At 37.8% G+C, this 27,448-nt stretch overlaps 1 protein-coding gene across 1 annotated transcript; it reads right to left on the reverse strand.

Moving 5' to 3' along the window:
• Positions 1–882: 882 nt before the first annotated feature.
• LOC113410543 (uncharacterized) lies at positions 883–22,529 on the reverse strand. The gene is made up of 9 exons (XM_026665130.2): positions 22,275–22,529; positions 21,295–21,587; positions 17,434–17,489; positions 15,611–15,749; positions 14,198–14,325; positions 12,996–13,131; positions 10,326–10,503; positions 4,063–4,282; positions 883–1,808 (listed from the first exon to the last, which is right to left on the reverse strand). Exons 1-9 carry the CDS (start codon positions 22,527–22,529, stop codon positions 1,057–1,059), a joined length of 2,157 nt encoding a protein of 718 aa, XP_026520915.1. The 3' UTR covers positions 883–1,056.
• Positions 22,530–27,448: the final 4,919 nt, after the last annotated feature.

Genomic DNA, 27,448 nt, shown 5'->3' on the forward strand with positions numbered 1-27,448 from the left:
GAGGATTTTGCAGTAACCTTCCCCTGCCATGACTACCAAGCCACCCACCCCCACCAAGCCACACCACACCCACCAAACCACGCCCAGAGAACCAATAGTAAAAAAAAAATTTGAATCCCACCACTGGTACAAGAGTCCACGAAGTTGCAGAGAAGGAGCTGAAACTCCAGGAGCCTCATTGAGAAGGTGTTTCTGTATTTCTAAGATCCTTGAGAAACCTGCAGGAATCCTTTCTACACCTCGGATGGGGGATGTTACTGTTAATTCTATTCTACAATGTGGATTCGAGGTTGAGCGATCTTGACAATATGGATTCCTGATTAATAGTTGTACTCTAAAGCTTTTGCATGACATCTGACTTTCATTATAACCTACATCAAACCTATATTAAAATATACTAAACTGTATTAATCTTTAATTATGTATCAAATTTGATTGAAGAGACTTTGATGGTAACAAGTTCCTTTTAAATGTAAATCACTGGGTGGTGTTAACTGTGAATTCTACCTAAGTTTTAACACAGGAGTCTTGTGGTTCAAGGCTGGAAGCCTTACTTATATATGGAGATAGTGTATGTATAGATTCTCTGTGGCATGAAAACCTATCACATCCTCAAATTTACATTTGTTGGCCAATATTTAGCCTTTAGAATACACCATATCATTATGAATATAAATTCTTATAGCAGTACATTTCATAAATCAATTGCATTTAACTACAATTGTAGAACTTTTTTAAAAGTAAAAATAATCAGATAATCAGTTATTTGGCACATTCTGTGTGTGAATAAAAGGACAGAAACAGAAACTACCAGACAAAATATATTATTCTTTTTTTTGCCATTGATCTTCTTCAAAGGATGGATTTCTTATTTCTTTTTTTTTCTTTGTCATAAAGTGCAAACTTTTTTATTTATTACCTGAGATGCATCTATTGAACATTCAGTGAACTAATTATTTCCCATTTCCCATTTTCCAATCAACAAGTTCTCAGTTTCTTTAGTGAACTTGTACATTGTTTTCCAATCAATTGCTTTTTTAAAAAAAATCATTTTGTTTATGCAAAATCTAGCCTTAAAATCTCAGACTTTTTCCCAGATGTTTGATAGGGTGGAGATAACGTGGGAAGATTTAAGTCTGCATCCTTAGTTGTGTATTTGAGTGGAACATTTCTTTTTATTTTATCATTTTTAAAAAACTCATTGGACTTTTGTTTAGATTGCCTCAAACTTCTTACCGTGAAAGTGTGTTCATGTGCTACTGGGAAAACTGGTGGTCTTGAAACACTAAAAAAAAAACGTGAGCCAATGGACTCCTGCTGGGAGGATCCCAACCATGAGATCTTTTTTATAATGTGATCCTTTGTAGCACCTGGTTTCAATCTTGGTAAAGGGGAGAGTTGAGGTGTTTCCATAACCAGAAAAGTAGAACTCTTTCTTTCTTGATGTTGCCACTTTGGAGCTAGAAGGTTCTCGTTCATTGCTTTTAAGAGATCTTTGACTTTTGTGTTAGGAAAAACTGTAGGATCTTGATCTACAATTCTGTTTTCATTTCTTGATCTTGGTGTTAGTCTACATATATATGACACCGAAGACTTCTCAGTCTCATGATTCATAGCATATCTTGGGTTATTTCTTAGAACAGAAGATGGCTTTTCCAATAAATACAACTTTCTCACTTCTGGCCAATCTTTAACATCTTCTTCATTTTCCTGTGGTTCAAGTTGTGTCTCATTGAATGACCCACATGAATTACGTGGAGATTTAGGGAGATCAGAACAAATCAATTCTCTGCCTGCGAACTTGGAAGCTAAAGAAAACATAGAATGCGCGAAATCAGGTAATGAAAAATTTAAGTCTACAAACATCCAAATGTTCTTATCCAAATAAGAACATCTGCTTTACCTCTGTTAATCACAGCCATGGTAGCACAGTGGTTAGAATGCAACATTGCAGGCTAACTCTGCTCACAGCCAGGAGTTCGATCCTGACCGGCTCAAGGGGACTCAGACTTTCATCCTTTCAAGATCAGTAAAATGAGGATCCAGATTGTTGGGGGTAAAATGCAGACTCTCTAAACTGCTCAGAGAGTGCTGTAAAGCACTATGGGGTCTAAGTCTAAGTGCTACTATAGCATTTCGGAAGTTCTTTTAAAAATATAACAAACAAGAATTCAAACGGTGTTTAACAAAGCATTAAAGATTATTGCTTAGCCCCACATCAGGATTTTTTTTTTTTCATTCTCTATTTTATTAAATAATGCATGTTACTTCAGGAGAGGCAACTTCGAGGAATAGGATTAGAGTGATTACAAATAAATTCTAAAGATATCTGTTGATTAATCAGTTGTGTGGAAACATGTCCTGTCATCTCCTCAGAACTAGCATGGCTGTAGCATAAAAACGGTATTTATTCCTATTTCCCATGCCATACCGAAAGGATATTGTAAGGGCATGAGAGAAACTGTTTCTATTTCCTCAGAGAGATAACAAAGTCACTCCTGCACCAGATTTTGGGGAAATCTTCCTTCTAACTGGGAAAATGGTGAGATAATTTAGCAGGTTAGAATAAAAATTCTCCTGTATGGATATTTGCTAATTTGCTACATTGTGCTGAGTCACTAAATTTTTTTTGCAATTGTCACATCAGGCAAACATTTAACCCTCCAAGAAGCTCTATAAATTATTTGTCCTTTTAAGTTATTTTTTTTATTAATTCTATTAAAATGTTTTAATCCCAGACAAGAAAAACATTAATTAACTCCCTCTAATCCGTGATGAAATCTTTGTGTAGAATCAATTTTGGACAAAACTTCCTTAAAGAAGAACAAGTTCACAGAATGGAAGTAGTTCTGAACCTACAACTGCAACGCTGACCAAAAATGTTTGCCTTTTTCTCAGTATAATTTACTATGACAATTGCACCTTTATGGGCTTTTGTCCGTTGTAAGGGCTATTTTTTTCTTTATCCCATGCTGCCTTTGAACATTATTCAGAAATATTGGCTGACAGAATATGTGGCAATGGGGTTTTTAACAAGACGATAAAATCCTGGATTGAATGGTAGATATGCCAGGTGCAGCTTTTTCTATTGCTATACTCAACATGATGCTGTGAATCCATAATGAGTTTAATATTCTTTCAGTTTTATTGTCCTGCCTTAGGAAATTTTGAAGGTTTTGGTTAAAAAAGAACAATAACTGAATTGTGTTTTTTCTCTTTACACTGTTCATAAAACCTTCTAAGCTCTTTGGAGTGGAAAGTGAAGAAATCGTTTTTATTTCTATTTCTGTGTGGAGGATTGTAATTCTAAATAAATTATCTATCCTTAGAGTACACTGTGTTTCCCATAAATAATAGATTGGATCCAGTAAAGTATTCCCAGGAATAAAAATTCTCCTTCCAGTAGTTGAAAGCATTTGATCCACTGGAAAAAAAACGTTTTTCACTGTCTAAGTAGAGAATAATGGAATCCATTGCTGAAGTTGCATAAGTCACTTCAAACACTGATCCAGTTTCATAAATGAAAAGAAAACAAGGTAGATGCTGAGGAAATTTAACTATTCCAGAAGTTCTCATCAGTGGAATAAATATCTGGATCCAACCCAATGTTTCTAATGAACTTTTCATATTACAAAGCTGGCAAGATTCAGAGCATCATGGAGACTTATCAAACAATTCAAGATTGCAAAAAAAAATAAAAAAAAATAGCAATAACAAATTTCAGAATAATGCTACTCTATCCCAATAACATTTCTTTCCATTATTTTTCTGTGTTTTTGTCTCTTATGGAAATCTTTAGCTTAACTTTTAGACAAACAACTGCACATTCTTGTTAGCAGTACACGGCAGTAATGAATGAAATAATGGGCTCCATGAAGGCATGAATAGAGCCACACATAGAGCTCAACTGAGGTTATTAACTTCTATATGCAAGTCCCTTTCATGCTTTATATTCCAACAATTATAACATGTGTAATTAATTTTCTGCCTTCTGTTAGGTGTCTTATTCCCTGCCACTATTATACATTTATAATATCCTCAGACTATCAAAAAACACATTACCTTCTGGTAAAATTTCTTGATTTTCAAGAATAACTGCAATGTCATCCTCCTTGGTAACATATGGCATTTTTGAGCTGAGAGTGGAATGAAATGCTTTATTGTTGCCACTCTTCCATTTTTCTGCTATAGCCATTTTTGTCTTCTGTAAAACTGGAACATCTGCATCTTGACTTATGCTTCCAGAATGTTCACCATGAAGCTTTTCTGGTTCGTGATCTTTCTACAAACACATCAGACACAGTAATATTATTTTTGTTTTCATTCATTCAATCGGGTCTGATTTTTCAAGACTTCCTGGAAAGGTTCTTGCAGCAAGACTTTTTCAGAAGCGATTTGTCATTGCCTCTTTCCTAGGACTGAGAAAAAGGGACTACCCAACTTGGGTGACCTTGGGCTAAAGCAGGTCTAGAACTCACAGTCTCCTAGTTTCTAACCTGATACTAACCATTACACCAAATTGGTTCTCAGTATAAAGGGAAGTAAAAAAAGGAGATGAAAAGTGATAAGTTAATTCAGGCATCTATTTTTAATTCTATGAATAGTAGAATAGTATTCCAACAGTATTGGAATACTAGTAATAGATTATTGTTGTTTCTAACTGAATAGACTACCTTTCTGATTCCTCACAAGACAGATTATAGCTTACATTGACGCACAAAAAATTATAAAGTTAAATAATCAAGGTGGCTAAAATAATCTCAATACCATTTCTCAGCTAACCTTCCCTACCCAATGGATTTAGATTATATTCACCAGGCACGTCTCAATCTTTTTTCCCAGAATGTGAAAACTTGGGACTGGCTTCTACTATAGACCAGTCTTTCTCAACTTAGCAACTGTAAGATATGTGGACTTCAACTCCCAGCATGCTGGGGAATTCTGGAAGTTGATGTCCATATATCTTAAACTCCAAAGGTGCTTTTTCAAGAGGCAACTGGACTTCCTTTGTTTTTCATTGAAGACATTTCACTTCTCATTCAAGAAGCTTTTTCAGTTCTGACTGAATGGCAGAGAATGGAAGGATTTAACTGAAGAAGCTTCTTGGATGAGAAGCAAAACATCTTCAAGGAAAAACAAAGAAAGTCCAGTTGCCTCTTGAAAAAACACCTTTGGAATAACCATGACCTGGATAATTGAGAGTCTCCATAGACATACATCTTAAGTTTCTAAAGTTGAAACAGATTCTCTATTCTTTTCAGGCATGCATACTTGATATTTCTACATCCAGAGGCTGAGGCTGATTTATAATTAAGGTATATTTACATAACTGTTTGATCTGACAACTGGCTATTGTAGTATAAACCTCAATGCTCATTGCACTTCAACAACCTGACTAAAACCAATAAAATATACAGTATATGCACTTGTATGCACTTGCATATATAATATATATGCATTATATACCATATGAATAGTATATGCACTTTTGAGTGTATTTTGTGACTTCAGGAAAGAAGAGAGACACCTAGAATTAGAAACTTTTCTGATGAGTCTATCTGCATCAGGTATTGTCAAAACTGTTTTGTTTTTTTTTAAACAATTGCTTCAACAGTTTTGGAAAAAAATGCATTGTTCCATCTATACTACATCAGGGGTAGAGGTGAATATGAGATAACATAAGCATTCTAGCCAACTCAGTTAAAGACTATCTCAGAATTTTATATACTCCTAGCTAAAAAAAAAATATCAATGTTTCATCTTAAGATTTTTACAGTCACTTTATTTACTGTCCATCAGAAAACTTCCCATGAATTTGTAAGACCTAATTGGTTAAGCTTCTGGACAGGAAGTTCTTTGGCAAGAACACTATTTCTGCAAAACTGAACTAGATGGGTTTGGATGGCATTAGATTATCTTTTCTACAACAAATGACATAAAATGCAGTTGCTTGGAGAAAAGAGAAAAGTTGGAGAAAAGTTGCTTGGAGAAATCACAGGATGTAATAGAACAGGCCCTGTTTTATATGTATAATTAATGGTTCAAATGTGATCATGGAAAAACTTCTGGGTTGCTTATAGTCTTCAGAGCCAAATTTCCCCTTAGGTTTTTCTCATCAAACAAAATGACTGTCATGCCTAAAGCAAAATCTTTTGTGACGAGCCCCAAAGATGCTTTTTCAAGAGGCAACTGGACTAGACTTTCTTCAGTTCAGAAAAGTCCAGTTGCCTCTTGAAAAAGCAGTTTTGGGACAAACAACCTAGATGACTCAGAATCTCCACAGATACTTTTGTGACCAGCTGTTTGCAGTCAAGATTACAAAGAGTGAGATGTTGTGAACTTTAGTAAATTAAACTTTCGGGGTTTTTCCAGAGGAGAGTTTTATTGGACAAGCAGAACATAGTACAACACTTAGATGATGAAGGAGACTCGGGATAACATTTCCCAGATCTAGTGTGAGAAATCACATTGCCTCAACACTCATACTACAGTTCTTTGGAACTAAGAAAAAAAAGTGATAGGTACAATTCAAATGCTCATCTACCACATCTGTTAGAGACGATACTCTTGTGTAAACAGCTGACCTTACAGAAACAAAGTTCTGATTAAACTGTTCTTCCTCCTGAACCCACCTCTATGATAAAAGGTGTCACCACATTCTGGAGTGGATTCGAGAGCCATATAGGGTGACAAAACAAGTCTGTTCGACTGATGAAGGTTAAAATTCCAATAGACAGAATGTATTCACTGAAGTCATTACTCTGCACTGATCAGAACCTGTCTTAAGTACTACAACCAGATTTGAATAACATGTTTTTAGAAGATTCAGAGAAGCTAGAGTAAATTCAAGAAAATGAAGTTGATGAGCAGTGAGTTGGGGCTAGAGACTAAGACCTAGAAGCAGTTTGGTGCTACTAAATAGGTTATCCTTTGAAAAGGGAGGACTAATGGGGAGTATGATAGCATTCTTCAAGTACATGAAAAAGAAGAGAAAAACCAGGTCCTATTCTTCATCAACAGGAAGATGGATTCTACTGAAAGAGTAAGTGGAGCCAATTGTCCATAGTGGTGGTGGAAATGTTAAAGCACAAAGTGGCTGGTCACTTGTCATGAAAATTTACATTTATTTTGTATTGAGCAGAAAGTTGAATTCAATAGCCATTATGACTTTCAGATCTATGCTTCAATTAAAAGTTTGTCTGAACATTTGAAACCAAGAGCATCCAGCATTAGTGTATTGAAATATATTTATATGCTATAGAATTTAAATATTTTTAACTGTTTGAATGAATGAATTGTCGGAAATTATTCTGTCAGTATTGATTCAAAGAGCTAAGAAAGATCACCCTAGGGTATTATTTTTCAATGATAACCATTTCATTAATGCAGCTCCTTGAACAATGAAGATGAATAAGGTTATTTCTCTTATGACAATCTGATAATATGAATTAACTGCTAACACGTATAGCATAAACAAATGTCAGAGAGAAAATGGACTATAGGGAATGGATCAGTAATGGTAATGATATGGACGATGGAAAGATATAGACAGTTTCCACTTTCATATCTTCCTCTAATGCTGTCAGGGATCCTTAAATAGCCCTATATCAACCCTACTTGAACATTAAACATGCTTCATATCATATTTTATTTTACAACCCCAATAGGAGTTTGTGGATCTCCTATCCATGCCAGAAAATAAATGCTATGAGTATGTTCAGTATGTGTGAGAAAGGACAAAAGGGTGAGGGATGAGGAAGTACATTACATGTTAATTTCTATTCATATGATTTTCTTGATACAAATTCAGGAGGAGTTTACCATAGCCTGCTGTCACACACTATGAATTGATACCTTTGCCATTATTATAAAGTGATCATCTGTCTCTGGCATCTTCCTATATCACTGCCGTGTACTCTAATTGCCTGCTTACTTCAGATGGGCAGTTGGGATTATCTTTCCACTTTAGGTGATTCTTCTGGGAATATTTACTCTTGACATACACTCTCAACATTCTTCACTCAACCTTCCCAAGAACACCCCTTCACCATGACAAAACAACACAGCAGGACTTGTGTGTATGGATCTAGGACAACTTGGCATGGCCAGGTCATCATTGGCAAGTCATCTTTGCCAAATCACTGTCATCTAGTTGCTGCAGAACAACTCAACATGGACAATTTACCATAGGGACAACTTGCAATGGACGGTCAGAGGGAGACCCAGGCAAACAAGTAAGTGGGAAGAGCACAGAGCAGTGATGGCAGCCAGGGGCTTCCCACCAGAGGGAGAGCTTGGTAGGCAGGTGAGCAAACAGGTGGGCACAGAGCACAGAGCAATGGGTGGACAGGGAGTGGATAGGGTGGCAGCGGCAACCAGGTGCATCCCATTTTCATACACCCTTGCCATCACCGCTGCCACCAAGCCAAGCTCCAGGCCATTCAGAGTTTGGGCCATTTGGTGGCGGCAATGGTGTTCAGGCCATTCAGTGGTGATGGTAGGCATGGCAGGTGGCATGCTGGTGATGGCCAGGTGTGTCCTATTTTCACACCCCCACCACTGCCACTGTGCCAAGGTCCTGCCACCCCTGCTGAACATCCTGAAGTCTGAATGGCTCAGAGCTTGGTGTGGCGGCCACAGCAATGGATATGAAAGTGGGAAGCTCCTGCCTGCTGACGCCACCACTTTTCACTTCACCCATCTGCTCGCTCAGCTGCCCAGCTCTCCCTCTCGCTACCTGCAGCGTTGTCTCTGCAGCGAATGGGTCATATTGAGTTGTCTTGTGGTGACTTGGCAGTGGTGAGTTAGCAGAAGTGACCTGGCGGCGGCAAGCTGGTGTCTGTTATAGCTATCTTACAATAGTTTCTCAGTTGTGTAGTAGTTATAAAATTTACCCAAAGTTGCTGGGGATTTAAGTCATATGTTAGATTAGGATGCTTTTGAAAAGCATCATAGACAAAAGTAGTAGTAATGATATCCATAATGCTACCAAGTAAATTATGTAAACCCCTCCATAAAACCACTAAGTATTGAGCATGACTTGAAGGATACTAGGGCATTTTTTCATTACCCTTAAGTAACAAGTGCTTATACTTCATATGTGTAAATATAGTCGCTATTCTCCTTATCATAAGACAGTAATTTTTTATTTATTTTTGTTAAAAAAAAGAGATCTATCAATGTTTTATTATAAATACTGCCACAGAAAAACCATTTTAAATCCACATTTGTACAAATAGACCTGCTTTGCTCTTATTTTACCAACAGCAGGTCTTTTTGAGGATGGGGTGAGAGTAGAATAATTAAAAAAAAAAAACCAGGAATAATCTATTTGAACCTTCTTCAAACTCATATTTTTTTTTATTTTTTTTTAGCTAAAGATTTTTTATTATTACTTTTATACAATTGTGAAGTACATATTTCTTTTGGCATTAGCATATTTTTTTTAAAGCTATTAGGACTGTCTTTCCCAAAATCTAGAAATACCACTCTCCAAGTACTAAGGACATTATAACTGGCCAAGCTTGTTTGGAAGTTCAATCATTGGATATTAAAATATACCAAGGCTGTAGACCAAGTAATTTTGGAAGAAGCCATCGATGACCCACCTTTATTGCTAAAAAACCTGCATGTCTGTAATTATGGTTTTAGTGATCAGGATTGAACTCAGGTATTGAAATCTTCAGTTGGTAATCCAATAGGAGGATGTTAATGTAGGGAAATCTGAACCAGACTATCAACTTGTATCTATTCTTGGCCAACGAGATTATCTTAAAGGTTTACTTCCTGGAAATGTGATTAGCTTTCTCTGAGATAACCTCAAATACATCGGAAGTGACTTGCATTTCCAAAGATCGTATATTACTCTATGTTTCTTAGGGAAAAGAACCTCTGAGCTATGTCCCTCTCACAGATATTCTGGACAAGATTGTACATTAACCACATGGCTTGACCTTATGCATGGGTCTATGAAAAGAAGCAAATCCCTTCAACAACAGATTGACTTGCTAGACTCATTTAGTTGGTTTAGTGTGCTTTAGTCGGATTACTTATTTCTTTCTACAAATTCAGGTTCTCCAGATGATCATGCTAGCCCTACATTTATTAACAGTGGAATTATTTATATAAATAATTAATTACGTATGATATAAATATATTAATGTTATATATAAGTATATTATATTTATATAATATAATAAATATGTAATGACATTAATATAAATATTATATATTATATTATATAAATAATTAAACAGACTACAGCCAAGATATAAGTAAAATGTGTTCCTTAATTAATTTAAAGATGCCATGAAGTCATATCTTACCTTTTCAGTCCTAGGTTCTCTCTGATACCTAATTAATTTCTTCAGCAATAAGTAATATGTAGCCATGATGGAAGATGGCTTATTTTTAATCAGGACAGTCACAACATCTGAAAGCTTGAACTCCATTATTTCCGTCATGTAACTCAAAACAACCGGATTCAATTCATTTGGACGAAGCCTGAAAAGAAGAGGTTAAGGGATAGGCAAATCTGTTTGGCTCAGGTTGCTTCAATAAACTGAACTATAGACTTTTATACCAGAGAAAAATGTGGTATAATTCTGTTCAAAATTTAGTCTGAAAAATCTTCCCTGAATTCACCAAGTTTTCCAACCAGTTGTCCCCCCCCCCGTCTCACACATAATTGTAGGCTCTCCTAGGCCCCCCCAAATTGTAGAACATACAATTTGTTCTAAATTTATCTGGTATCTTGGGGCAAGCCCTCACAACAGTAACACAAAGATTCACCAAGGATTTCAGAGTGAAATCTCCCTCAGTTTCTAGAACTTAGAACATTTCTATGTGAGCTTCTGGATGCTTACAGTGAATTTTTAGCGCTATGGAAATACATTTCATGACTCATTCTCATAATAGAATCTGCTGAATGAGCTGTTAATGTCAGTCCTGCTAGACAGACCAGGCCAGGAAATGAATTCCACATGAAGGCTAAAACTACTTTTATTGAGATTGGTTAGAATAACAGAGACTTGTGAGTTTGATTGTGCTATCCCATCCCTTCTTTTTATACTTCAGGGAGGCATCTATCTGACTGAGCTGCTTCTGAGTGCTCTCTCATTATTCTGGACTTTAAAAATATTTCATCCCGTTTCACCTAGGAAGCAGTTCTTGCATATCTGTATCAAGGTCATCTTCCACACTCTCAAGTGATATCTCAAATAGTTTCTATTTTTCTTTCTAAGAAGGGTTTTTATTGGATTTAGACTACATTTTGTATCACTGATATTAAAGCAGAGCACTCCTGCCTTCGTACATGTCCTTTTAGCCCTCAGGTATCTCCAATATATGAGAGATGCCACAGAACAGGAAGGCAGGAAAATTCATATTGACTTCAAATGCAAGCACATCTATGGGAGATGACCCACAGGATCTTCCTTTGCAGTAAAGAGAACAAAAACATTGTCTTTTTAGAATCCTAGCCTCCAAATAGGAGGGATAAGAAGAGATATATGATTTGAGCTATATAATTTGAGCGAAAACAGGAAGAAATTTTCCAGCCCCATCTTGTCTTTTTTGGAGAGAGACAGATTGAGGCACATGTGAGGGGAAGAATTGAGAGAGACAGCAATAGCAATAACCTTTAGGCCCTATAGCACTTTACATCACTCTCTGGGCAATTTAAAGTGTAGAAGCATTATTTGCCTATTGCTGCCAACAATCTGGGTCCTCAATTTCTCATCCTTGGAAGGATGGAAGGCTGAGTCAACCTTCAGCCCTCTCAGGATTGAACTCCTGGCTGTGGGCAGAGTTTGCCTGTAATACTGCCCTTTAACCACTATACTACCAGGGCTCTCGAGGTGTGAGAAAGGGGGAGGAAGAGGACCGCAGTGCCAGGAGATAATTAAAACAGCACCTAGGGATATTGGTCTTCTCAGATAAAGGAAAGTAGAATTCTGGATAGTGGGTCCATGTTCTATTAATTCAGGAATGGTGAATCAAAGGTCTCCCAACTGGTTTGTCTGGATAATAGAGACAAGAAGAAACTCAAATGGGGACATGTCAGCCCAAGGGTGATCCAGGTACATGATGAAATGCTCCTACGTCTCTAATAAATAACTGGAAATCGGAAAGAAACAGAGTTTAACTCTTAGCAGAGTTTAGAGTAAGTGTTAAATCACTGATCAGTAAGCTACATCATCAGGATGTTCTACTTTATTTCCTGGGGGCTGAATTTGCTTGATTCTGGCAATTGTTCCTAGTAATGTTTGTATCTTTGGGCAGGTTTTAGAGTTTGTCATCATCCCAATTTTTTTGAGCCTCAGACCTCATCTATCTATAACTGTGCCTGAATCTCTACATAGTGTTGTAGGGGAGAATGATGTTTGAAGAACTATTTATGATCTTTTGAGAGCCAAATATCTTATTCCAGCTAGTTGTCATTATTCTGGAGAAGTTTTGTTCTCTCTTAAATTGATTTTTAAAAAAAAAACAAAAACACCATAAATTGTATTTCTGTTTTATGTCCTCAAAAGGAGACATAATTGCTGTTCTTTGGCTGTACCAACCCCTCTCCCCTCAAAAACAACTAGAACTGGAGTAATGGTTTGTTTGGATGCTTATAATTTGCTTCTCCTATTGTTCTGTTTTTTATTATGTACAGAGCTTGGAGTTATTTGAAATTAGATATTCTTTTCAATCTAAATAAACAAATAAATAAAATTATGCCCAGGCTGTAAAAGGCTCATCTCTTTCACAAGTTGTTCTTAAAAGGGAGGAATCAGGGCAAGGCATAACCTTCCTTCTGTGGATGATGGCAACAGAAAATACTACACAGCCCATAAACAGAATGCTTCAAGCTTGGTGGGATGATGGGACCTGAAAGGTATGATCAGAAAGGTCAAGCCATTCTTACCACATGGCCAAACAGCCTTTTTGAGCAAATTCATTACTGTTGAAAATGGAGAAATAAAGGATGACAAATTTGCAGTAATTACCTATTTCTATATATGAATGCATTTGGTGGTTTGCTGATATTATTATAATTTAACCATTTGTCTTGCATTGCCTCTTTAACAGTAGGCCGCTTTGTGGGATCAGGTTCGAGCAAAGAGTGCATAAAATGAACAGCTCCTGTGGAGGAATTAAAAAATAATAATTATAACAACTTAATTGGTTGGCATCGCTTTTTTTGAAACGCAGAAGCCACAAACAACAATAGGTAGAATTAATGAACTGCTGCTCCTGACAACATCGTCATGGAAGAAAAACTTACCAAAGTCAACATTTCTGACATCGGAGAAATTCGAGAAATCATTTCTGAATTTAAATTTCTGAGGGGCAAGCTATTCACTTCAACAATGATATTCTTTTAGTAGACCTGTTCTTGTAATTGGCTTTCATACAGATGTAAAATGTACTTCCTCATTAATAACCTTTTTTCTATTCATCTTTCCAGAAATCCCAGAGCCAATTATTATGGATAAATGATCCAGTTCAAATGCTGAGAAGTCAAAGCATTTTATTCTTCCTTTAAATCTAGGCAAAAAGCCAACATTACTTTAAAAAGTTAATATTTTAGAAAAGAAAGGTGGGGGGAAATGCACTGCATTCAAATCTATTTTCCTAGACCTTTGGCTACTTCTATTTAAACCATTTGATTATTTGGTTATTTATTGATTTATGATATATAGGATGAATTTAAGATTATTGTGAATATAAACCAATCCAGAAGAGAGTCATCAGCAATTTCAGCTAGAGAAACTGGATTATCAGAGTCATCTAGTGCTTCCTATATTGTCCTTGCACTACAAAGACCAACAGGAGCCATGTTCAAAATCACAGAATTCACTGGTAATTCAGTTCATCCCTCTTGTCAGCCAGATTGGGCAGTTGTGGAGATAAAAAGTCCTCTGTGTAGGTTATTTAGAGCTCTCAGAGAAAGGACAGGATAGAAATTCTATCAGTTACTCATTGTCCTGAAGAAAAGCTGTGCCTAATTGGCACTACTTGCTATGTTACACAGAAATTGCAGCAATATACTGTAAGCCTGTCTTAACTTGGTGTCTTTCAGATGTGTTTGGATTACAACTTCCAGAATTTGAACCAGCCTGGACAATGGCTATAATCTAAAACAGCAGGTTTTATATTTGTCATATTTTATATTAAAATATAAAATATAAAATAAACCATCCCTTACCAGAGGAAATGTTGGGAGAGATGGCATTCATTTCTCCATTAATCATCTTGAGATGAAGTTGCTTGATGTTAAATGGCTCCACGGTGAAAGGCAGAGTCCCAGTTAGCATGGCAAATGTGCTGATTCCTCTGTCCATGGAGAAGACAACACAGAATGGCTATGAAGATGACCCAATTCATTCCCCACTCCCTTTGTGTATCAAACCTTTTCATCACTGGGACTTGCTATACCAAGCAAAAATGGGTGAGTTATCTATACATCTTCTATCTTCTCTCTTTATAAAAATGGATAAATGGATGTATGTGTGTGTGTATATATGTTCCAGCATAACTCTGTAATGGCTTGAGCAATTTCAACCAAATTTGGTACACAGATGACTTACTCTCTGGAAACAAATACTGTGGGGGTAAAACACCCCTAACACCCCTTGGAGTTTGTGTGTGCTTTAAAATGGCTTCTACTGTACAGCACAGTGGACTTGTCATGGTAACAGCTTCACAGTACTCCATAAGGGGGCTCCCTCTCAGCCCTCCAAGGAAACGTCAGGTGATTGGCCAAGTGCAATCAAATGCTACAAAAATAAAACACCAGCATAGACAAGAAACTCCCAAGGAGAGAATAGAAGACTTGTGATACAGCACCAGAGGCAGTACAACAGCATGAGTCCTGACTACAGGATTTTCCTGTCTAACAGGATTGGGATAAATAAATACCTGGGCAACGCCACGGACCAGGGGTTGGGGACCCTTGCTATAGCCATTTATTACATACATCAACAGAACAAGAAAAGCCAAAGCAAAATCTAGGGGAGAAAAACAGTTTTCTCTCTTCTCTATTCCTTCATAAAAAAAATAAAACCTGGGTTATAGTGTTGGGTATGATAGTATTAATCCTTCCAGGATATTCCTGTTGTTTGATTCAGTGTCCATATAGCATAATCTTGTAGAAGTTCTGGATAAATTATACATTTTATCAACTTCCCAGTTTTCATAACATTTTTTAGTATTTCTTACAATCTTATTTCTACAGTAGTATTTGAGGTCTCTATACGTTTTTTAAATGAATTCATGATCTCATTGTTGGCAAGGATTATCAAGAACTCTTTACATCCCCAAGGGAAAGACACTGACATCTTACTGATTTGCATTAACCCCTCTTTTTTAAATAAAAACAACTGGTAGGAAAGGTGTTTATGAGGTCAGAGGTTGGCTTATTTCATAACAACATCTTGGAATAGCATGCTTATTTTCCTTGTACTTTATTATTCTAGCTCATCATCTCACTCTGGGTAAACCAGGCTTTTAGGTGATGTAACAGAGGGAAAACGGTTCTCATTATGCAGAGTACATTATACAGCGTTTTGTCTCCCTAAAAGTGTGGTAGGAGAGATAGAAACATTTATAATCTACTTACATGGACCAGACATCCACTTTTGGCCCATACTGCTTATGAGCTAAGAGTTCTGGGGCTGCATAAGCTGGACTCCCACACTGGGTGTTTAACAGTTCTTGGGAAAGGCCCTGAGACTTTATGATATTGCTCAGTCCAAAATCTGAAGAAACAGACAGGCAAAAAAACCCACAGACATTTCATTCTTAACAGTCCGCATGAAAAACTCTAGCAGCTTTAATCATATAGAAAATCGATTTCAACAATGTTCTAAAACAGGGTTGTAGCTGTACTTCCCTTGGGAAGGTGCAGACAGAATCAATGGTAACCTATGGAGGTTTACACAACACTCAGATGGAGACTGCACAGAATATGCATTCAGAATAACTCATGATGCGTTAACATGATGGCCTGATTCATGCAAGATGCTTGGACAATAGCTGTGTATTGAATTGCAAGCTTCTCTAGATTGTTTCTTTTTTAGCCCATCTAGTACATTTTGTATGCATAACCAGGGTACATGGGAATAGAAGAAGCTTTGAGGCTATGTGTTATATTAATTTAGAGGGGGGGAAATTGTGGTTACTTGATTTTACACTTTTCATTAGGTACAATTTAAAATAGTGAGGTTAAAAAAAACTGCACCAATTTCAGGGAATTCATGATTTTATTTGTAGCTTTATAGCCCAGGAAAGGTATTTGAAGATATTGCAGCAGTATTTTCCCAGCATCAATACCAGTACTTATCTAAATGTTCAGGCCCCAATGGCCCCAAGGCATCACCCATCATCAATGTGAGCTTTCTCAGATGGAATGCGACAATTCACCATAGCCAACTCACCATGGCCAACTCACTTCAGCCAACTCATCATGGCCAACTTGCCACAGTCAACTCACCATGGCCAACTCACAGCAGGAAAACTTACCATGGCCAACGTGCCAAGGGACAACTTTATGCGGGACAATTCAACAATTCAATTTAATTATTTAAAATAATTTGAAAATTATTTTAATTTTTGTCATTTACATTTCATTTTGTCCCTCTTTTGGCATCCTTTCTTTAATGATTCTATTCCACTATTTCTTCGATATTAGTGTAACTCTTGTCCCACAGCAAGTTGTTCCGTAGTGAGTTGGCCACGGTGAGTTGTTTGGTGGTGAGTTGGTCATGATGAGTTGGCCACAGTAAGCTGGCCATGGCAAGCTGTGATAGCCCCTTCTCAGATCATGCTGGTGATGACATTTTAAAAGGAAACGTATGTCCGCATTTCACCCATCAAAACACATGCAAAAATGAGGGAAAGTACTATAATGTATAAAGCAATAAACTTTTTTTTCTTCCTAACAAAAATATGGCAGGAAGAAGAGAAAAGTGGAAAGAACAAGAATAAGTGTTATGGCCTTTATGTACTTTCCTCTTTCCAGCACATCCAACATGTTAAAAAAGTAGTTTTAGCACATCATGTAGAGAGTTTCTGCAGATGTTGTTCATCATATCTGATGGAAATATTTTACCCTGAACTGCAGCCCAAGCTTCTCAGTTAATATGAAAGAGCATCTGTGGCAGATCTTCTCTGCCAGGAGTTGTGTGTATAATAATTAAGAGGTAGGAAGGAAGGCCTCAAGGAATGGTGGAAAGGCCCTGGAGTGATCTTTCACTTACAACAACAAGGCAGCCTATCAACTTGCACCAAGGGTTAGGGTTGTTGATCAAAACCCACCCAGGAATCCACAAAACCTTCCAAATGCCTCAATTAATTGAAGACATAAATCTATATGTTACACATACTTTACAGGACATATTGCTACAAAATCATCAACAGGAGCTTCATATCTACAGTACCTACCAACAATTTGAATGCTATTGTTTTCATCCAGAAGAAAATTTTCTATCTTCAGATCTCTAAAGAAGGAAAAACTGAAAGTAAATACAGTGTCTTGAAACGTAAGATTTGCACTGCAACTATCAATAACTGAGGTTTTTCACAGAATGCCTGCTTAATGATATTTGTAGGAATATAGTTGATGGCTCCTTAGAGCTTTATTGAATCTCTCTCTCTCTCACACACACACATACATCACACACATGGCCTTTATATCTGCCTGAGTTCTGGAAGCAAATGTCTCTTCTCAAGGGATCCCACAACAGTGACCAGGAGACACATTAGGTTAAAAAATAACAATTGGCCCAAAACGCCCAGCTGAACTCTATTGTTAAAATAAGAGCTTTAAGGACAAGGATTTTGGAGACACAATCTTCTTTACTACTACTACTACTCTCTCTCTCTCTCTCTCTCTCTCTCTCTCTCTTACTCTGGAAAAAAATATTTCAATTTCCCTCTCCGATTTATTTAATATTTTAATGTGAGCCAGAAATTCTGCTTCAAAATATGTATAATATTCATTATTCTTTATGATTTAAAATATATTCAAATGTAATAGTACAAGCATATATATTTTTCTTCCTGATGATCATATTGATTGCATGCAGCTTTTCATAAGACAATGTGGCAGTGTACATATTTTCCAGCAATGTACTCTTAGTACTTGAGTTCACTTAGTCAACATTCTAAATTACAATGGCACTGAAAAAAATGATGTATTAGCAAGTCTCACACTTATGACCTTTGCAGCATCCCCATGGTCACATGATCAAAATTTGGATGCTTGGCAACTGGTTCACATTTATGATTGTTGCAGTGTCCCAGGATCATGGGATCCCCATTTTGCGACCTTCGGACAAGCAAAGTCAATGGGGAAGCCAGATTCATTTAACAACCATGTTACTAATTTAACAACTGCAGTGATTCACTTAACAAGTGTGGCAGGAAAGGTCATAAACAGGACAAAACTCACTTAAGAAAAAGTCTCCCCTAGCAACAGAATTGTTGAGCTCAATTGTGCTCATGTGAAGTTCTCCCTGTACATGTGCTTTGTAAAAGTTAACAAACCATTTTACAAAATTCACAAGAAGTGTAATCTTGGAAATTGTATAGCAGTGGTGGGATTCAAATTTTTTTACTACTGGTTCTGTGGGCATGACTTGGTGGATGTGGTGTGGCTTGGTGGGTATGGCAGGGGGCACCACAAAATCTCCATTCCCTCCCCACTCCTGGGGGAAGATTACTGCAAAATCCCCATTCCCTCCCCACCCCACTAACCTGCTTTCCAGCTCCATTCTCCTGTGCAGGGCAACAAAAGAAGACCCAGCTGATCAGCGGGGACTTGGGAGGGAGAGAATAGATGGGGGCAGGGCCAGTCAGAGGTGATATTTGCCGGTACTCAAAATGTCCACTACTAGTTCTCCAGAAGTGGTCAGAACCTGCTGAATACCACCTCTGGTGTATAGGTATTATACTATAGTAAATCTTCTAAAGATTTAGGACAGGGGTGTCAAACGAGTGGCCCATGGGCCAGATGCATCACGCACTGGCCACGCCCTCCCTCATTTTAGCATGGGGGAGGGAAGTCACAATATGTATGTGACAACGTGATGCCACAAGTTTAACACCCCTGGATTAGGACGTACAAATTCTGTAATTAAAATATCACATGATGTAAAGATTAGATGGAGTGTATTTCCTGTTCAATTCCATACTTAGGCAAATAGCAGATTTAGTCAAGAAGAATTTAGGCAAGGAGAAATATTTTTCCCCCTCACTTAGTATCTTATCCAATAATAGTAAGTGATTCCATCTAAGACTAAATGAGGCATAGGTGATATTTGAAAATCCATACGTTCTTGTAAAAAATAAAGAACCTATAGCCTTTTTATTATTATTATAGCCAAGAAAAATAACAATAAATAAATTCCAAAAAGGTTTATGTGTTTTTTGAGTTTTCCAGACTGTTTCACCAGGAAAACATTAAAAATTATGCTACTTCTTCCGTATCTTTATTTAATATGTTTTATTATACAACTGACTATTGTAATCTCACAAGATTTTAGAATGAAACAAAAATGAAAAACAAGAATTAAAAGTAAAATTCAATTGTCAACCATTTCAACCTGCTGTTGTTACTTTACTCTTCTTTAACCTTTTATGATTTTTTAAAATAATAATGTCAATCAGTTATTTTCTGTGGCTATTTTCCCCTTACAGTTTACGTAAGTTATGAATGGCCTGTGCAAATTAATTACTTTTTCTCCTCTTCTAACTTCCTACTTTTTTTCCAAGAGCTTCTTCAACAATCTTGGAAACCGAAAAACTTTTATAACAGGCTGAACAAATATATAATATTCTGCTATTGACTCTAATATGTAAGAATATCCGTTTATTTGGCAGTATCTCAATTCATGTCCCATATGAAGCATACTTCCAAAAGAGGGATTAAAATAAACACTCTCATTTCCTCTTTCAAGTTTTTGTTACAACTTATAGCAATCAAAAAACAAACTCAGAAGATGGATGTACACCTGACCCTCATTAATTCATTTTTTAAATGTTTTTATGTCAGATAATAATTGCTAATCAGCTTTGAAGCAGGGAAAAATTGCCACATTTGGACTGATCACTATTTTTTTCATCCAGCCTAGTCAGGTAAACTTAATGTTTGCTAACAAGAATCATGAGGAGCTCCGTGATACAATTCATCATAGCCTAGCTTTTCTTAAATGAAGGCAAGTCATTGAAACCCAACACACTACCGATAGTCCTCGACTTTTCAAACTCAATTGCAGAATATACGACTTCAGCAACAGAGTGGTCAATGCCTGGAACACTCTACCCGACTCCATTGTTACATCCTCAAACCCTCAGCGCTTCAACCTCAAACTGTCTACCTCACCCCATTCCTAAGAGGTCCTTAAAGGGGGCGTGCATAAGTGCACCAGCATGCCTATCTTTTCTGTCTTACTGTCCCCATTTATTTGTATTTACTTCCTTTGTTCTTGCTATAAGTTATGTTCATATTTATACTTGTTATTTTGAACATGTTTGACAAACAAATAAATAAATTTTAAAAAGTGACTTAGGACCGTTTTTTCACACTTCCGACTGTTGCAGTGTTTCCCATTATCATGCAATCACAATTCGGATGCTTGGCAATTGACTCACATTTATGTCGGTTGCAGCGTCCCAGGGTCATGGGATCTGCTTTTGCAACCTTCTGACAAGCAAAGTCTCAACGGGGAGCAAAGGTGGTATTCAGCAGGAACTGACCAGTTCTGGAGAACCGGTAGCGGAAATTTTGAGAAGTTCGGAATACCACCTCTGACTGGCCCCGCCCCCATCTATTCTCTGCCTCCCGAGTCCCAGCTGATTGGCTGGGTCTTCTTTTGTTGCCCTGCACAGGAGAACGGAGCTGGAAAGCAGGTTAGTTGGGGTGGGGAGGGAATGGGGATTTTGCAGTAACCTTTCCCTGCCATGCCCACCAAGCCATGCCCACAGAACCAGTAGTAAAATGTTTTGAATCCCACCACTGATGGGGAAGCCAGATTCACTTAACAGCTGTAGTGCTAATTTAACAAGTGTAGGGATTCACTTAACAATGGTGACAAGAAAGGTCATAAAATGGGGCATAACAAGTGATTCACTTAACAACGGTGACAAGAAAGGTCATAAAATTCACTTAACAAATGTGTCGCTTAGCAACAGAAATTTTGGGCTCAGTTGTGGTCGTAAGTCAAGGACTCCCTGTAAAAAACACCAGTTTATAAAACACGTTATCCTCCCACTCGTACTTTAAAAAGAGACAGTATTGTCTACCTGTGGACAATGCCATGGTGATGCAGATGGTCTACAGCAGCCATGATGTGCCTTGTATATTCCTTTGCTTCTTCTTCATCTAGCCTCTTTTTCTCACATATCCTGTCCATGAGGTCTCCTCCAAGGCACAGCTCCATCACCATGTAATACGAGTTCTCCGTCTCCAAAGTTTCATACAGCTGAACTATGTTAGGGTGCATAATCATCTGATGTATCCGAGACTCCCGCTTCATATTTTTTAAAACGTATGAGTCTTGCTTAGCCTTTTTCTTGTCAATAACTTTTATGGCGACCTAAATCACAGAAATGAATGAATCCTTCATGATGCAAGTAATTCCCCCTGTAATTTGGCAACAAACCATCCCATTTCGTAAATATAAATAAACAAGCTCAACAATAGTTGATTATCACCATGGATGGCATTCAGATATTAAATCCAGACTACTAAAAGAAACACGCATAATTCTTAAGACCAGCGATGCAATCAGGCCATTGTTTGCACCAATATGCAGTTCTATGGTAATATTTGAGACATATGTAAGTGTTTTAGCAAACTTCTTTCTAGGTACATATTCAGATATCATTTTGTACATTTCTTATAGATAACTTGAGTGCAGACATTTCCATGGGGGACTGAACAAATTTGCTATTACTGCACTCACAGATTTTTTAAAGTCCCTTGAAACGCTCTAGATATACTCAAATATCAACAGAATCACCCAGTTGGGGGAAACTCACAGTGGAGTCAAACCTATAGAGCATATATTGTATGAAATATAGCCTTATCTTCCAATGCTATTTAGGAACTTAAGAAAAATAAGTCAGTGCATTACTTTTATACTTGTCACTTGAGCATCGCTACCGTTATTGACTAAAGCTATGAGCAAACAAGAAAAGAGAAGAGAATTCATGAATTATCACATGCTGTCGTGAGATGAATGAAGTTGCCAATCAGACTCATGTAACCATGCTTGGATTACCTTCTCCCCAGTGAGAATGTGTAGTCCCTCCATCACTTTGGCAAAAGAACCCTTGTTGATCACTTTGCCTACTAGGTAATCCCCAACTTGTTTAGTGTGTGGGAAAGTCTTCTTAGGCTCTTCTTGAGAGAGGTTCCTGAAACAAGCAGGTATCTGTAGATCTCTATGTTTTTTCTCCACGCCCGATGACATCTTCTTTTGATTTGTAGGATTGACGATGTTGACATCTGGACTCTCTTTGATTGCTGCAGGCATCTTCAAGAAGTTAGATTGGGTTTACAGCCTTGCTTTCCAGGAACACAACTTGCCAAAGACCGTTCAGTCAGAAGACACAAGAACTTCTACTTCTGCTTATGGTGAGATGGCCCTACAAATCTATTGGTCATACAGAATTTAATTGTGCTCCCCTGGAGGCTATGTTTTCATTATCTGCAGGCATGGAGGTCTGCTCAAGCAGAACCAAGCTGGAGATTATTAACCTAACCTGATACAAGATGTCAATTAATGCCCCACAACTGACAGCTCCAATGTCACATAATAATTTCATGAAATAAACCACTCCCGTTTACTGAGGCCAGCATTAGCTAAACACCAATCAACTAAATTAGACTACGGCTCTTTTTCCCCTGTATTTTCAGAGACAAGAGCCACAATGTTTACTATGTAATGGCATCAGTGCGGCTCAGGTTAATCCAGAGGTTTATTTACACAGAAAGTGATGGCAAGCATGTTCCAAATGACTTACTTAAACTTGTGTTCTCAGATCCCTTCAAAATTCTTTGGCTGGAATAGAGTTTCATCTTGCATTAGGTGAAAACTGTACATTGTCTTTAATCTTCTCTGGAATCAGGGAAAGGGGAAAAAATACTGGTTCGTTGAGTTGTGCCATGGTGAGCTCAAATGAGGAGACAGCCTATTCTGGAGTTACCTGATGAACCACTGCTTTAAAACCTGCAGTCACCCAAGGTTGGGGCTGTCCAGCAATCATCAGAAGCAGTTGCCATTGGTTTCCAAAGGTGAGCTGCGACCTCCACCCAATTCAAGGACTTGCCACATGGAGAAGAGAAGACAAGACAAGCACTCTACAAAAAAAGGGCACCGACAAAAAAAAACCTGTGGCCTCCTGTAATGAGCAATACTAGCACTGGCCCTATGGTAGCAAACTAAGTATCTCCATTCAAAACAACAGTTAGCCAACCCAGCCTCTTAGGGACCATTATTATTGATATAGGTAGGTCTTAGTTAACAATTAATCTCTTGAGATTTCTACAGAGCACATTTGTGTATTTCCTTGATCTCCTGGGAAAAAAGGCAGGATACAGGACTAACAAAAGTAAAAATAAAATTTTTCACCCACCACAGGGAACATGATGGTTTTGTAATGGGAACTAAGGATTGGTAGGAGAAAAATGATAGGATTTCTAGAAATAGTTGAGGAAGCATGGGGCGGGGTTCACTTAAAAGACATATATTTCTCCTGCATAAAAGACATGGAGACATTGTGTAAATATCAGCGATTCCCAGAATTAAAGGAGAAAAAAGTAGACCTGACAATTTGGCAGAAAAGTCACCTATGTGTTGATAGGCCTAATGCATCTATCATCTCTGAACTGTGACAGACATTGTTTCCATGTTATTTTTCTTGCCAGTGGAGAAAAAGGTTTGCTAAAATATGCTTGCTTTTTTCTGTTCTGTGGTTTCTGTGATTTGTGATTTTTGTGTGTGAACAAAACAACATTTCCTGCTTCATTTTGCTAACTTTCTTGTCTTAGTCTGCCACAGATTCTTGACAGGTTTTATAATTTTTTTTAAAATAATTGTAACAACACACATTTATTTACTAACACAGTTGCAGGATGCCCCACTTGAAGATCTGTATTGCAACAATTTGCGCTGCGCCTGTTTTGTTTGAAACTAGATTTCCACTGATATCACAAAAATGGTTTGGACCTATTCCCTGTCAGGATTAAAAAAAACTGGTTTTTGCAGGTCTCTAGATGGCTGGCCAAGATTCTGGATTTCAAGAGGAAAGGTGATTGGGAGTGATGCAAGGACACTCATATCATATCTGGTAGCAACCCCTTAAAACAGGGATCCCCAACCTCTGCTCTGTAGACCAGAGGTGGTATTCAGCAGTTTCTGACCAGTTCTGGAGAACCGGTAGCAGAAATTTTGAGTAGTTCGGAGAACCGGCAAATACCACCTCTGACTGGCCCCGCCCCCATCTATTCTCTGCCTCCCGAGTCCCAGCTGATTGGCTGGGACTTCTTTTGTTGCCCTGTACATGGAATGAAGGTTAGCAGGATGGGGAGGGATTTTGCAGTAACCTTCCCCCAGGAGTGGGGAGAGAATGGGGATTTTGCAGTATCCTTCCCTTGCCATGCCCACCAAGCCACGCCCACCAAGCCACACCACGCCCACCAAGCCACATCCACAGAACTGGTAGTAAAAAATTTTGAATCCCACCCTGCTGTAGACCAGCAATGGTCCATGGCATGCCAGAAACCAGGCTGTGCCAAAAAATGAAGCCCCATCCATAGGATGCAGGCAGCACACAAAACCACGTCCCTCCGTCTGGTCCATGGAAAAAACTCTCTCCACAGAACTGGTCCCTCGTGCCCAAAAGGCTGGCGGCCTCTGCTTTAAAGAATCTGTCTCTTTTCTTGAGTTTGTGAGGCACATGCATGTGTTTTAAAGAGTGTGGTATTTTTTGTATCCTGCCACAATCAAGTCAGAATTCTCTTAAAATCTAGATTTCTTAAAATGACATTTTAAAAAGATATTTTAAAAAATAATGGGCAGGTTTACCGGTAGATTCTCTGAGTGTGTGTGTGTGTGTGTGTGTGTGAGAGAGAGAGAGAGAGAGAGAGAGAGAGAGAGAGAGAGAGAGAGAGAGAGAGAGAGAGAGAGAGAGAGAGAGAGATGTTCAATGTCAGGTATGAAGAAAAGGTCTTCCGAGGTTTGACTGGACTTTACTCACTCTCTTCTCCCTATTTCCTTGATGGCTTGCCATTCTGTAGACAGAATTCTGGAAAAACATCTGTCCTCTTCGGTCTTGGTTTTGCCAACTCTTGAACTTGCTTTCCTCTCTGGATCAATAAATTCTGTAATGTATCAATCCCCAAGTAGCAAATGTGCATGTGTAAAATTCTTCTGGGTTTCTGCCCTGGCATGAAAAACATTTGATTTGCACATGATATCCAGCGGATGTGCTATCTATAATCCTCTTCTGAGAACACTTGCTTTAACAACCTTGATTCTAAATATTAAGATGAGATTGAGAGATTCCTGCTGCCTTGAGATTTTGCTTTTGTGTTATTGTTACTTCTCTGTCCCACATACACTTTTTTAAAATCCTACTTTATGTGCCAAAGGGCTGTGCTTTTGCCAAATCACTAATTTTCAAAATGATTAATAACCAACAAGCTCAATGACTTAACAGGTATAGGTATTTGTGGTATTTATGTGTATATATTTACTTATGTATACATACAGAGAAGAAAAATACTTCTTTTATGCAAAGCAGTCAGTGAAGCTAAAATTTGGATGGGGGAAGAGTAGATCAATGAGAAAGACGCACCCTAATCCTTCAGAAATATTTACAGAATTGTACACACTATGTGTATCACAATTCCAAAAGATTCCTAACTTCTGTACTATAATCGACAAAAAAATGGCAGTAGCAGTCAATGTGAAGATAGGGCAAATAAGGGATGGGTTTCAAATTTCTTAACAACTGGTTCTGTGGGCGTGGCCTAATTTGTGGGTGTGGCTTGGTGGTCATGTGACTGGGATGGTGTGGCTTGTTGACTGGGCATGGCTTGGTGGTCATGTGGCTGGCTGGGCATGGCTTGTATGTAAATATTATAAATATTTATGTAAATATTGATTTTTTTGTTAAAAAAGAGCAACTTTTACCCAAAATCAGGCAAAGTAGGCAGGCAGATTGAGTTGTTCACAGAATCACAGATTCATTCAGAGATCTATCTATCTGCCATTGGCTAGTTCAGTCTGTCACATAAAATTTGCTTGCAAGCAAACTCACAAAATTAAATCACAACACACCATGTATGTAAATATTGAATTTTTTATTTAAAAAAAGAGCAACTTTTACCATAAATCAGGCAAAGCAGGCAGGCAGATTGAGTTCCTCACAGAATCACAGATTCACTCAGAGATTTATCTTTCTGCAATCTGCTACCTGAGTCTGCACTGAAAAATAGAAGCTTCAGTCCTAAGGAAGGTTCAGCTCTGCTTTTAGATTAGATAGAAAGCAAGATATCCAATGATTTCCTGCTTTCTAGCTAATCTAAATCCCCCGGCACAGCAAAACAGCTGATGGTTGGGGGGGAGGAAAAATAGCAACTTACCAAACACAGGAAAGTTTGATGGCATGCATGCCAGGTAAGGAGTGAGTGGGAGGGGAGGGGCGAGCCAGTGGAGTGATTTGCCGGTTCTCCAAACTGCGCAGAATCGTAACAACTGGTTTATAGAACTGATCCTACTAGGTAGAATCCCACCCCCGGGGCAGAGATAAACAGGGGTTGCGTTGTTTTTAAAAGTTTGGTCTCCACCTCCCCGCTCTGGAGAAAACAACCTTTGTGCATCTTTCTTGGGCAAGTTGAGCTTCTGTCTGGTCTCTGTTAGGGTTATCATATTTGGGCAGAAAAATTTGTTGTAGTAAGGAGTTAATAGTTTCTCTAACATTTTGCTAGAGCCTGGCCTTTTATACTCCATCCATATTAGAACTATTCTCCCAACATTTGAACAAGTGAGGCTTGAAAGCAATAACGTGAAGCAGGCACCTGTTTGTTAAATACACATGTACACAAACACAATTTGCAAATTTCCATCATCACCCCTCTTTGTTTCTCTCATCCTCTTTTCCTAGAAAAAAAATATTAATGGCCATTCTAGGTGTGACAGATGACTCTAGGCAGAATCCAAGGTGAATTTAAAGAGAGAGGTATTCTATCACTTATAGTATAGTATAGTTTAGTCTTTCTCTCTCTCTCTTTCACACACACACAAATCTAAGCTTGGGATATATATATATTTTAAACCAAATTTTTAAAAATGTTTTTAAAATCATCAAAACCCATATTTCTTATCTCGAGCACTTCTTATTGACTCGCTTAATGAAAGACGGCTAGGTTCAATAAAGATAATAAATA

The sequence above is a fragment of the Notechis scutatus genome, chromosome 1, assembly GCF_049901735.1.
Source record: "Notechis scutatus isolate UNSWTSFEM ecotype Mainland chromosome 1, rNotScu1.2, whole genome shotgun sequence".
NCBI lineage: Eukaryota > Metazoa > Chordata > Lepidosauria > Squamata > Elapidae > Notechis > Notechis scutatus.

Bases quoted from the DNA above. Each gene is read 5' to 3' on its own strand.
- LOC113410543 (XM_026665130.2), bottom strand. From the start codon at position 22,529: ATGCCTGCAGCAATCAAAGAGAGTCCAGATGTCAACATCGTCAATCCT. The intron at 13,132-14,197 runs GTAAGGGATGGT...ATTCCTCCACAG, and splicing joins CTCTCCCAACATTTCCTCTG to GAGCTGTTCATTTTATGCAC. The intron at 10,504-12,995 runs GTAATTACTGCA...TCTTCTTTTCAG, and splicing joins GCATTCATATATAGAAATAG to GCTTCGTCCAAATGAATTGA.